The following is a 12659-nucleotide window of genomic DNA, read 5'->3' on the forward strand; positions in this document are numbered from 1 at the left end:
CAGTGTGAACATATGAAGTGTATTAAGGTGGACTGCCTTACTTATTAAACTTACGTGAATTCGTCAAAAGCCCTGAGAAGCCGTCTGCAATAGGGGCTGGCAAGCCATGCGTGATTGAGGTGGTGCATCCAGCCAGTTTGTAAGATGATCCCTCTGTACCGAGCCATCAGCCATCCTCAGCACAGGGGCGCACTCATACACGCATTCCTGTCAAGTCATCTTGTGAAAGGCTGCTTGCTTCCAGCTTGGCTTGAAAGTGCAACCTTAATAAAACTCACTGAAGTCTGAGAGAAAATAGCAGTTCTGCAGCAGATAGTGTAGGGGAAAGAGACTGGGATATGCATATGCAGCTGACTAAAGCAGACTACATGCTGGACTGTAACAGAGAGGAAACAATAAATCTTAACTACTATGCAATAAATATTCCCAATTTTTACTAAGGAAGCTATCCTCACAGTGAGATTAAAAAAATAACAGTTTATCCAAACTTGATTACTAAAGTGCGCTTTCCCAGTCCTTTTTTCCAAAGACCTTAAGGGAAATTAAGAACAAATTTAAAGAAAGAGGAAGAAAAAGTTTTTCTTAAAGTAGGAAAGGAAAGTAAAAATAACATGTCAGTTTTCCTTTCGTTTGCTTTCCTGGCAGCGATTCTTGCTCATATAGGCTGTAATAGCCAGCGTCGGGGTCCAGAAGCCAGTGGGAGAAGATTTAACCGGATTCAGCACGGGCAGTGCACCTATACTTTCATTCTGCCAGAACAGGACGGGAACTGTCGTGAAAGCACGACAGACCAGTACAACACAAATGCTCTTCAGAGAGATGCTCCTCACGTGGAACAGGATTTCTCTTCCCAGAAACTGCAACATCTGGAACATGTGATGGAAAATTACACTCAGTGGCTGCAAAAAGTAAGTGTTTCTTTTTTTTATTTCTCACTAAACAGATTTTTTTTGGTGATGCTTATGCTGTTCAAATTTTTATTAGTTTCTGTGTAGCAGCTGTGTAGAAGAGAAATGTTTCAGCCAGAGTGTTCCCTTCTCAGTGACATTGCTCTTGGGAGCAGAATTTTCTTCATGTTACTGAAAGGTGTAGCTTCTTAAAGCTTTACCTCAAAAGACCATCGATGTTTGTGAGCCAGGGAACACAAAAATCCTCGAGACACTCTAATGACAGAACTTACTAAGTATCCCTACAAACTACTTCTAGCTCACAGCTTCAGATCAGATGTCATGCAGGATACCTGCATCAAAAGCATCTGACAGCAAAAAGGAGCATTTAAAAATATCACCATTTAGAGGCACTGGGTTAAGAATATCACTGTTCCTGCATAAATAGATCCTGTAATACTATTCTAGCCAGTTAATTGCTGGAGAGAAAGAAGAACATATATAGGCATTCACACTCCTAAAACATTGCAGTAAAACTGTTAAACAGTGTAGATTACGCTGGACTTGAAACAGCCTGCTCTAATTTGTGTGTGTATATGTGCATTCTTTCATAGAAAGGGAAAAATGGGTTGGAAGGTGTTGCAGTAACTTAGAAGTAATTAATTTTAAGAATCTGTGCTATAGCTCCAAACTTCTAATTAATTTTTCAGGTTTTTATGTATGAGCTGAAGCTTGGGCCTGAAAAGACTTAAATATGTGAATAATCTGTGAATAATTTCACCCATATGAGCAGTCCCATTGACCTTAACAGGATTACTCACTTGTATAAAATTACATACTTTGTAGGATCTTGTCCATGCCTTGATATTGAAACTGCCTTGGGATAGCTGACAAGTAAAAATAAATAAACATTCTTTGTATATAGTTATCTATAATATTCCCACTCTCACACTGGCATTTTGACCTGGCAAAGTTAGAAAACTGAGCAACTGAGTGATGCAACTACTCATGTAAGATGGCACAAGAAAACTGCTGCAATTACCCATTTGAAAGATACATGATTTAACTCTAACACACGTTCATATTAAGAATGAACATCAATGAAAAGCTAGTGAAGACTCTACTAGCTGGGCTAAAACTTCCTATTACCATATTTATTGTTACCTATCTCGTTTATAAGTTTTGTTTCATCCAGACAATATAGAAGACAGAAATATGTTCAAAAACCTATACAACCGTCCCCATCCCCCTAACCGTATTAAGACCTTTAGAGAGGTTTTCCTAATTTCTTGGGAAACTAATTGCACTCTTTGCATATATGGCTCTAGCAAGAGCGAGAAGATTCTATCCAGTAAGCATGTGACTACAAAACAAATTATAACCAAGCACTTCTTTTTTAGACTACTTTCCTCATTTTTTAAATATCTTGGTCTGCTTTGGGGAATATAAGGTTGAAAATGAGGGGATGTCTTTTGTAGAGGAAATCACTTCTTAATAAATTATTTTACTGTACCTTGGGAGGCTGAGACAAGCACTGAAACCAGGAAAGTGGTTATCTATGTTTATGCACGCATGATTTTACTTGAGAAAATTGCCTGCTGAATCATGCTTTTAAGACTTCACTTATTCTGTGTTTGTCCACTAGAGACTGAACTAAGATCACTGTTTCACTGTGAACCGAACATGAAGAAATATGAGTCTCTGGAGTGTGAATATCTGTGTTAGGGTTAGTCCTCTCACACTTTGGAGGGAAGTGATTAAACAGGTAGGAAGCCCAATGAAAGGAGTTTGTATTTGAGGACAGTTTTCTTCTACAGTGATTGTACAACTGGCTCTGGGTGGAACCACCCCCCTCCTCCTTTCCTTCCCTGCCCCCAACCCTCTGCTCCCAGGGGTTTACATAAAACTGGGATTGTGCACGTATCCCCATGTGTCAGTTTTCCCTGGAATGAAAGGACCCGTTTCTCTCTGTGATGGAGTACGGCTCACTCTGAACAAATGAGGCTGATGCAGTGCCATTATAGCATTTCTGAATACTGAATTTGCTTTGTTGCTGTTGCCGTTACAAACCAGCTCAGCCATAACTCACTCTTTCAAAACAAGCATCATGCTTAAGTGTAATTAATGCATTATGTAGACATCTTACATCTCATTTTTGTACTCTGCATTATTTTTCACCCTAAACTTTTAGCATCAGCTATAACTAGTGCTACAATAAACAACATTTTAAAATGCACGTGCTGTGAAAAAAGTAAAGAATAATTAATGGTTATAATTCTATGACTGGAAGTGAATAGTTATAATAAGAAATAATGTTTAAGAATTTGAGATTTATTCTGACTTATGTAAAGGAGGTATATTTATTACTTTCGGTAATATATGTAACTCCTGAAAATTGTACATAGGCAATGTTTGGCAGGATGAATTATTTTCTCAGCACAAATATTAGCCTGCAATATTGAAAGAGTATTTATTAAGAAAGTTTGTAAGAATCACGATTTGCTTAACTCTGTAGTCTTTGAAGTAAAAAAAGTTTTTCCTTAATATCTAAACTAACAAATTTCTAGAAGCAAAACATGTATTCTTTTTTTAAACAAAAGGCAATTTTATAATGCTTAACACCAAAAGTTCTTCAATGACCTACAAGCTTGACTGGAGATAAAAATGCGCTTGCTTGGGGAGCCAATTACAGGTAATTAAGTCCCAGCGTTGTCCATTATCATTTGCACATCTATAGTCAGCATAACTGGGATTGGTTGGCAAACCAGGGACCCAGCAAAATGCTCTGCACAGAAACTACTCAGAAGAAGATGGCTTGCTAAACGTTTTTAGAGGTTTTCCTAGAACTGTTTATTTTAATACCGGATAACTTTCCCCATTGTTTAAGCTTGGGTTTCATTTCTGCAATATGTTTATACTAACAGTTCAAAACAAACAGTTCATCACATTTTCTTTCGTGCAGTAACTGACTGGCACGCGTGATACTGTTTGGTATTTAATTGCAGTGTCTAAGTATTCCCAAAGAGGAGTTACATGAAATCTTATCATCACGTCTTACTTAGGAACTTTCTGTTAGTCAGCTTGCTGAACTTATGGCATCGATGGACTCAGTAAACTTTCAGGATAGCTACATAGATGAGTGTTGCATATACTTATCCCTCAGTCCAAACAGCAATAGTAATTGTGATTGCAGTGGATAGTGGATCATGTAAAACTCATAATAACTCTTTCTTTTTTTCTGATCATTACCTAAGCAGAAGACCATAAAAGTTTAAAATGAATGCTTAATAATAGTGTATTATAAGAAGCTGACACAGATGTACAAGTTTGAGATGAAAGTGAACCACAATAATTCTGGTCAGCTAATACCAAAATTTAGAATTTTTTCCTTTCCTCTGCAAATATTGATGGCACCACTACACTTAAATCAAATAAAGAAGCTTCATCTCATTTCCCTTTCCCTTCAAAGTACCTGTGCTGTCACCAGCTATAACAGTAGCAGTATAAAATGATGAGTTGGATTCAGTCATTAAAGAAACAAATTATGAGCAACTTCTCTGGAGTATCTAGCCATTTGATATTCTACTTTAATGTTAATTCTCATCATGGTTTTGATAAATTATTTGTCTATGGCATTCTCTGTGCTTGCATTTGACTTCCTTATTTTGCAGAAGTAACATTGCAAGTGCTCTCTTGGGTTTTAAATGCGTAAGGAAACTAAGTTTTGAGGAGGACCAGCCGCTCTATAGAAGAAACTGGGTTTTGGAAAGGCTGTTGTACACTCAGTGTGTGCTGTGGCTTCATTAAAAGTCTGCACCTCTCTGTCTTTACCAGCAGGGCCTAGCACTGCAGTAAAATAGTAATAATATGCTTATGTCTGTGGAGTGGCTAGGTTTTGCCTTGGATTTTATACGGTTTGCTGAAGATGAGATAATTCCTTACATGTCACTCTTGCTGTGAAGCTGTGTCAAAGTGTGACAGAGCCTGCCTCGAAGAGGACAGATCTAAAGAGCTGTCATAACGTCTTATAAGGCAAATTTATATTAGTATAAAGATGGAGATGGCCATAGTGTGTGTAAAATTTTGTCACATAAAGAAACCAATATCCCCGAGTTGAACTATGACAAGATATAGTAAAAAATTGATTTTATTTGTGGTTATGTCTCACTGGGTTTTTTGTAATGTAACATGTGACCTTAAAGTCCATGTAACATTTGGTTAAGTGCAACCAGGAGATGGATGATGAACTCCTGTTAATTTTCACAAATAAAAGCAGGTAAGAAGGTCATTAGATTTGGAATCTGCCGTTCTGCTTGTAAGAGCATTACTAACAAGGCTGTGTAAGAAGTGGCTTTCCAGTAAATTGTGTGTTTTCCAAAATGGACCAGGGATAAAAGGAAAAAGTGAGAAACCTTCATCCAAAACTGGCTACTAGTGTCCTGCTTGGCATCCAGCTTGAACCTGGATTTCTTGTCTAGACTCAGAGGCTGTTTATTATTCGAGGTGTTCCTTTTTGCTTTGGAGTCAATGAATTCTTAGACCAAAAGCAGAGCCTCATCTTAGTGAGATTTCAAGTGTCAATTTGCATAAACAAGCTGTAAAACAAATGGCGGGATTCTAATTAATGAGATTACTTATATAGTGTGTACTACTCAATGGATAAGGATACATAAAACCCAAATTTAAGGAGTAAAAATTTGTTCGTGGAAGCAAACTGGTTGTAAGAAAATTAATGTTTGATTGTAAAATCAAAATTATTTATTTACCTCCAAAAATTCTTTTGGCCAGTAATATGCCTGCACTTCAAATTCATAATTAATCAAATTGCTGAAGTCCTTGGGATATTCTGAGGCAGCCACAAGAAAGAGGCAGGACTTCAAATATGGAATGCCTGAAATTTTCATGCTATTGGGAGATAATCTATTTGGCAATGTTTTTTTTAAGAAGCAGAAGAATCAGAGAAGTGGACTGATGACCAGTCTCACATTTGCCACATTTGGTAGCAAATTACTTGAAAAAGTATTTCCCATGCTTGGACAGAAAGCTTTATCATAATGTGCAGTGGAACCTGAATGTGCTTATTTTCAGTGGTGACAGCTGTAATTAGGAACTTTCTGGTAACAACAAAATATTACATTTATTAGTCACCAGAACTGCCCAACCAACGTGCCCAGTGGGAGATCTCATCTGGAGCACTGAGAGCTTTTCTAAATGAAACTGTTACAAAGTAAATGGCGTGTCATTTAGAGGGTGCTGAGAACTCATTGTTCCCACTCCCTCCTGTGGTTTGGAAGCAGTCTCTACTACACAGTGCTCGTGCTTTGGGGGAAAAAAAAAAGAGCTCATGTGGGAAAAGTACAGAGCTGGGTATTTTAGGCCTGCATCATTCCACGCAGCCTTCTGGCCAAAACCCATAGATACCCAAGATAAATTTTTCTCAGTAGCAAGCCCAGAGGAAGACTCAGCCATCTGAACTGAACTGTGGAAGTCCCTGCTTCTCTTCACTGACTCCAGGGAAATCCTGAGCATCTCACTTCCTGATTTTAATGCCTCTGTTAAGTGGGATGGATTTAAGCTTTACTTCTGTCCATGGCTGTAGCATAGACTTCCCTTGTGACTGCAAGGAAATTGTAAACTTTAAGTATTCCTGTTTCCCTTTTGTAACACAGATACAGTACTACTACTCTGTTTCACAAGGCTGTCGGGAGGCTTAATATGTTATTTCCTTCTGTTGCTTTTGGTGTCTTTCTGGTGGAAGGCATTTTGTGCTATTAATAATTTATATATGATAATATTTTCAATGTTCACAGAAAATGATGTGAAATCAAAAAATCTTTTGGAAGGAAAGTATTTTTAAAAGGAGTAACTAAAATAAACACTAAGCAGATATATACAATGGATAAGAATCTGTAAAGCTAAGTACATTTTGCAGATTGCAATTGAGTAAACGGATTATATATATCCTGCTAAGAGTGAGAAAGGTCCTCATTCTTGCAGTGTTCTTAAAACCCGTCAAGCAGCTGCAGCTTCAACCCGTATTCATCTAAGATGGATAGGACTGTAGCTTACTCTCGTACAGCTTCACAGGAAAATAGTGAGGGATGGCTAGTTTTTCAGAGCTGTTGTTACCAGAAACTCTGAATAAACTTGTACTTTATCAAAACTGGGCTCATTCATATTATTTATTGCAAGTATATCCTGAAAGGTGAAGATATGTAACAACCTGCCTGTACTCATCTCAATTTACAGTTCAGCTTAGTTCAGTCATCTATACTTTCAGTAAGATGCAAACAAGGAAGGGCTAGGAAATGAGGACCTCCTAGAAGCAGTATCATAGTTTTAGCTGGGCTGCGAACCTCATCTTCAGCAGCCGCAGCTCAAGTGTCTAAATAAACAGCTCTGGTGTGAAAGTCTTCCCAGTAGCATAATGATTTCCTCTCTTGTTAAAGGGTTGAAGTTTGATCAGGAAAAGGAAATTGAAATAGTTTCATGTTTCATAGGAAGGGTTTTCCTTCTTATGAAACAAGCCGTAATTTAACACAAGGTTATTCTTGTGTAATCACATGTGCATATTTTAGACAGTGTTATGAAATATCAGAGTGGTAAATATTCAGCTGGAAGGGTAGCTTAGATGTGCCATTAGTTGTTTCACATTTGCACTGCATTCTCATTAATGTTCCTGCATAATGATCAAGCTCCACTTCTCATTACTTTAGTTAGGAATCTGATTCATCAAAAACAGTGTAAGTCACTCCTAAACTGGGATAAAAAGTTTGCCCAGGGACTTGCATCTGTTTAATTATCCCTGTTCAAAACTAATGCAAGCCAACCTAAATAAGACCTAACAGCAGGGTTGTGCTCAACAACGAACAAACATATGCATACAGGGAGTCAAAGCAAGACAGGTATGGGATCAGCTGGAAAGGTACTCAGCTTGCAATACTCTACATTTCTAAAAATAGTTTGCTTTCAGAATTAAAACAAAACAAACCAATCAGCAAAAAAAATGTATTAAGACAATTTTATAAACCCTCAGAGGAATCAGTATTGTAGGCCATGGAGCCACATGATGGAAAGAAGTTTCTTATACTCCCTTGTCTAGCTTCTAGGAGCAGAAATGAAAGAAAGAAAAAAAATCCAGCAAGAAAAGGCTAATAGTTTTACGGTGGAATGGGTGTGTCTTTAGCAAAGGTACTTTGATGGCATGTTATATGGTCAGCCATATGATCTGTGTTACTATTCCTGTCTTAAAAGAGAGAAGTAGGCTGAAAGTGCAGATATGATCTTCCGTGTGGAAAATCTGGGTTGAAGCTCCATGAGTAAAAAGTGGCTAATCAAAAATTCTGTAAGAAGTCTGCAGAATTCCTTTCCCTTGGACACCTTGCCCTGGTCTGTGAGGGTGTGCACACAAACACATGCACATATGCACATAGATTTTTGGAATGTTTGGTGTTAAGGTACATGGAAATATGTTTCTTTGTGTTGTGTCTTAAATCCATTCCTATGTTTTATACCTACTTACCTGCAGTCAATCTGTCCTATTGGCTCAAAAGAACTAGAGGAGTTGCTAGCAAGATGAAACTGTGTTTTGTACATGCATTAATCCTGCATGTATGAGTCCCTATACTGTGCTGCCTGTAAATTATAAGTGTGCCTTTATTTTGTCCTTTCCAGAATGTATATGAAGCAAGGATTTTCATGTATTCTGGAAAAACATTGGACCTTTGTACTCCCCATCCCATACACGTTTCTGCCCTTACATGTGCACAGGTTGCAAGGTAAACCTGGTTGTTCTTTGTGCATGCATGGCATCTGCTTCTTTAATAGGACTTGGCATAACTATATAGTTCTACTTTTTCATCAGGTCTCCAGGGAATTTTTATTTGTTGGAGTAAATTCTTGCAAATTTTCATATTTAGTCTAGTTGTCTTGTTGCAAATAATGCACCAAGTGTTCCTTCTGCAATAGGAATGTGTGGGAACAACCAAAATCCATTTGTTTCAGTTAGCAGAATTGCCTTCTGACTCTGTTCTGCCCAAGGATTAGGGTCCTGGCATTCTTTCTTCTCCCTCTGTACAAAGCAGGCAAACAGGCTTGAGAGATTACCCCACAGATAGGATAAACTCTGAGCATCCCTGCCAGGAAATTAAGGAAAGACTAGAGAAATGTGACAGAAAACTGGAAGGAGTATAAGCAGACAACCTTAGAATGTAATTTGTATGGTTTTGACAGATTGGCTTCTTTCACACTAGAGCATAGATGATCAGAATGGTGCTAATCAATTTTTAATCTAAAAACTATTTCTGCTGCAGGCTGATATGCCATTTATAGGCTGATCCTGCCTTCTTTCACATCTAAACTTCCTTTAAAGGCTTTCTATGTGCAAGAGGATTTTCTTGAAAGATACTCTCTATGTTATGAAACTTCTGTCTCAGGGAGAACATTGTTTAGCAGGCCAGGATTTTAGTTTCTTCATCCATGATCCACATCAGCCTAAACCTGCAGATGGAACTTGCAAGCTTTCAAAGAAAAAAGCACTAGTGTCATTCCAGTGCTCCTGCCCACTATTTTAAATATTACAACAAGCTTTCAGTCATTATCAAAGACTCTTCAGCCTTCGAAGTGAGGTTCTTACTTCCCAACTGTAAGTGAAAAAAATCTGATTCTTAATGTGTGAATTTAATATTTTGAGATGTATTTTATTATTTGACCCTTAATACAATCCGAATCTGCAGAACGCTTTTTAAATACCCACAAAAATCAAAGGAACAGTCCTATTACAATCTCTAGAGATGCTTTTACGTTTATCTTCAGGGTTGTGGTAGACTTGCCTGCCCTTTGGATCATATTATTTATGAATGTTTTAAAGTTGTCAGCCTATGCTTATAAAATTCTATTTTTGTTTCTGAATCTCTTGTCAGCAAATATGGTCTTGCACAGTGGAGATTTAGGAAAAATAATAAAGTTGTTAACTTATAATTTTTAAATTTTTTTTCCTAAGCATGGTATTGAATGAATTTTCAATTTGGATTAAATCACCTATGGCCCTATTTAAATGTGCTGATTTTCATTTTCGTATGTTCAGCTTTGAATAGCTATAGCAATAATTATCTTCTGAGAATTTTAGTTCTCATGCAGAAGTCTTTTATAAGAAAGAGAAATGTATTAAATAAATCTCTTTCTTAAAACTCTCTCATCGGCTCAGAGTGTGGGTAACAGTGAGGGTGAATAATAGGGTCATTTATATGCCTCTCTTCTGAGTCATGCGTTTGTGTCTCTAGAAAGATGCAAGAAAAAGGGTCTTCAGATAATTCTCACTATCACTATCAGATCACTAGTTCTTCTAAAAACCTAATATTTTCTATGAGAAACCTGTATAGAAATGACTTGACATTTCTGAAGTCTCACAGAAACACTTCATTTACTGCCTGGTTCTCTGAAGTCTCCTCAAACACCAAAGGACTCCACGAAGACTGCTACAACCTTTCAAAATTGGGCATTCATATGTAGATAAAAGTAGCTGAAATGAGGATTTAGGATCACTGCCACTATCATATAAGTATTAAGCATCTTTATTTGTGTCATAGTTAAAGATTTATCCTCTACAGTCTTTATTCATCAGGAAATTCCACATCAGCAAGACAACACAGTAACGGGTAACCCCGCAAACCATGATGCCTTTGGTGCTGTGCCTGGAATTTTGAGGATCTGCTTGGAGGGCAAATTGCTTAAAGAAATGACCTAATCTCTTCCTGAATAAACTATTCCCCTTTGTTCCTTGGCTAAAACTTCATACTTCACTCTGTCTGTGACTTACCATAGCTGAGATAAATGGTCAAGGGCCACCTATCTTTCCTGCATGACTTCTATCCTGTTCACGGGAAAGGCCATCAATGCTCTGCTAGAAAGTTTTTCTATGTTACTATTTTTACACAGAGGAGATACGGACTGCAAAATTCTTTATCACTTTAGCCTGTTAACTGCAGAGGTGATGATTAAGGTTGTTTTGCTTCACATTTTTCTTGAATGATCTCTTGCATTTTCCAAGAATTCTGACTGATGCAATAAATATACTTTTGTATATTCCTCTGACATCATTTACTTCCATGACATCGTACAGCTCAACCGTTACGGCCTCTGCCTGCACGTCGGTTGTTTAAGTGTTATTTGTACCTGTTGCAACACCACAGTTTTATGCAGAGAAGCATAAGCATGACAACTGTCATCTTATTTGCGGAGGCACAGCAGGCAAGAGGGGTTTGCCAAGTATCAAAGGGTTATCATTGAAGATGAAGGATGATTACAGCAGAATTAATTCAATAATCATTGGCAAATGATAAATTTTTATAGCTTGATCTGCTTGAGCCACTGTGCCTGTCACCGTGCAGTCATAATACATGGCTCTGTCTGCAACAGAGAAGTATCCTGTTGGAGAAGTGAGGTCAAACCCCGATTACTTGAGTTTTGCTAGGAAAGCTGGCTTTGTTTCATACTCCACTGAATTCCCTCAAAGCAGGATATTAGTTGAGTTGCTGCGTCTCACCTCACTGGCAAAGTGCTTGCACCTCGTTGGATGCATGTACACACTGCTCTTAAGACGCAATGTGATCACAGAATCACAGAATCACAGAATAGTAGGGGTTGGAAGGGACCTCTGTGGGTCATCTAGTCCAACCCCCCTGCCGAAGCAGGGTCACCTACAGCAGGCCGCACAGGACCCCGTCCAGGCGGGTCTTGAATATCTCCAGAGAAGGAGACTCCACAACCTCCCTGGGAAGCCTGTTCCAGTGCTCCGTCACCCTCAGAGGGAAGAAGTTCCTCCTCATGTTCAGACGGAACTTCCTGTGCCTCAGTTTGTGCCCATTGCCCCTTGTCCTGTCACTGGGCACCACTGAAAAGAGCTTGGCCCCATCCTCCTGACACCCACCCTTCAGATATTTGTAGGCATTTATAAGGTCCCCTCGCAGCCTTCTCTTCTTCAGGCTGAACAAGCCCAATTCCCTCAACCTCTCCTCGTAGGGGAGATGCTCCAGTCCCCTCACCATCCTTGTAGCCCTCCGCTGGACTCTCTCCAGTAGCTCTTCATCTTTCTTGAACTGGGGAGCCCAGAACTGAACAGAGTACTCCAGATGAGGCCTCCCTAGGGCAGTGTAGAGGGGAAGGAGAACCTCCCTCCTCCTGCTAGCCACACTCTTCTTGATGCACCCCAGGATCCCATTGGCTTTCTTGGCAGCCAGGGCACACTGCTGGCTCATGGTTAACCTGTCGTCCACCAGGACACCCAGGTCCCTCTCCGCACAGCTGCTCTCCAGCAAGTCTGCCCCAAGCCTGTACTGATGCATGGGGTTGTTCCTTCCCAGGTGCAGGACCCTGCATTTGCCTTTGTTGAACCTCATCAGGTTCCTCTCTGCCCAGCTTTCCAGCCTATCCAGGTCACGCTGAATGGCAGCACAGCCTTCTGGTGTATCTACCACACCTCCCAGTTTGGTGTCGTCAGCAAACTTGCTGAGGGTACATTCTAACTCTTCATCCAGGTCGTTGATGAAGAAGTTAAACAAGACTGGGCCCAGTACTGACCCCTGGGGGACACCACTTGTCACCAGCCTCCAACTAGACTCAGCGCCGCTGATGACAACCCTCTGAGTTCTGCCATTCAGCCAGTTCTCTATCCACTTCACTGACCACTCATCCAGCCCACACTTCCTCAGCTTCCCTAGGAGGATATCATGGGAGACTGTGTCGAAAGCCTTGCTGAAGTCTAGGTAGACAACA

The 12659-nt window shown here is 39.3% G+C and overlaps 1 protein-coding gene across 1 annotated transcript in view; it reads left to right on the forward strand.

Annotated features, from left to right (window-relative positions):
- Positions 1–214: 214 nt before the first annotated feature.
- Positions 215–12659, forward strand: part of ANGPT1 (angiopoietin 1) — a 172930-nt gene continuing 160485 nt past the window's right edge. Inside the window, exon 1 of the mRNA XM_075415679.1 lies at positions 215–908. Coding sequence (XP_075271794.1) covers positions 612–908 — 297 coding nt within the window. The 5' untranslated portion in view covers positions 215–611. The remainder of the gene's footprint in view (positions 909–12659) is intronic.

This window comes from Opisthocomus hoazin, chromosome 3, assembly GCF_030867145.1.
Source record: "Opisthocomus hoazin isolate bOpiHoa1 chromosome 3, bOpiHoa1.hap1, whole genome shotgun sequence".
NCBI lineage: Eukaryota > Metazoa > Chordata > Aves > Opisthocomiformes > Opisthocomidae > Opisthocomus > Opisthocomus hoazin.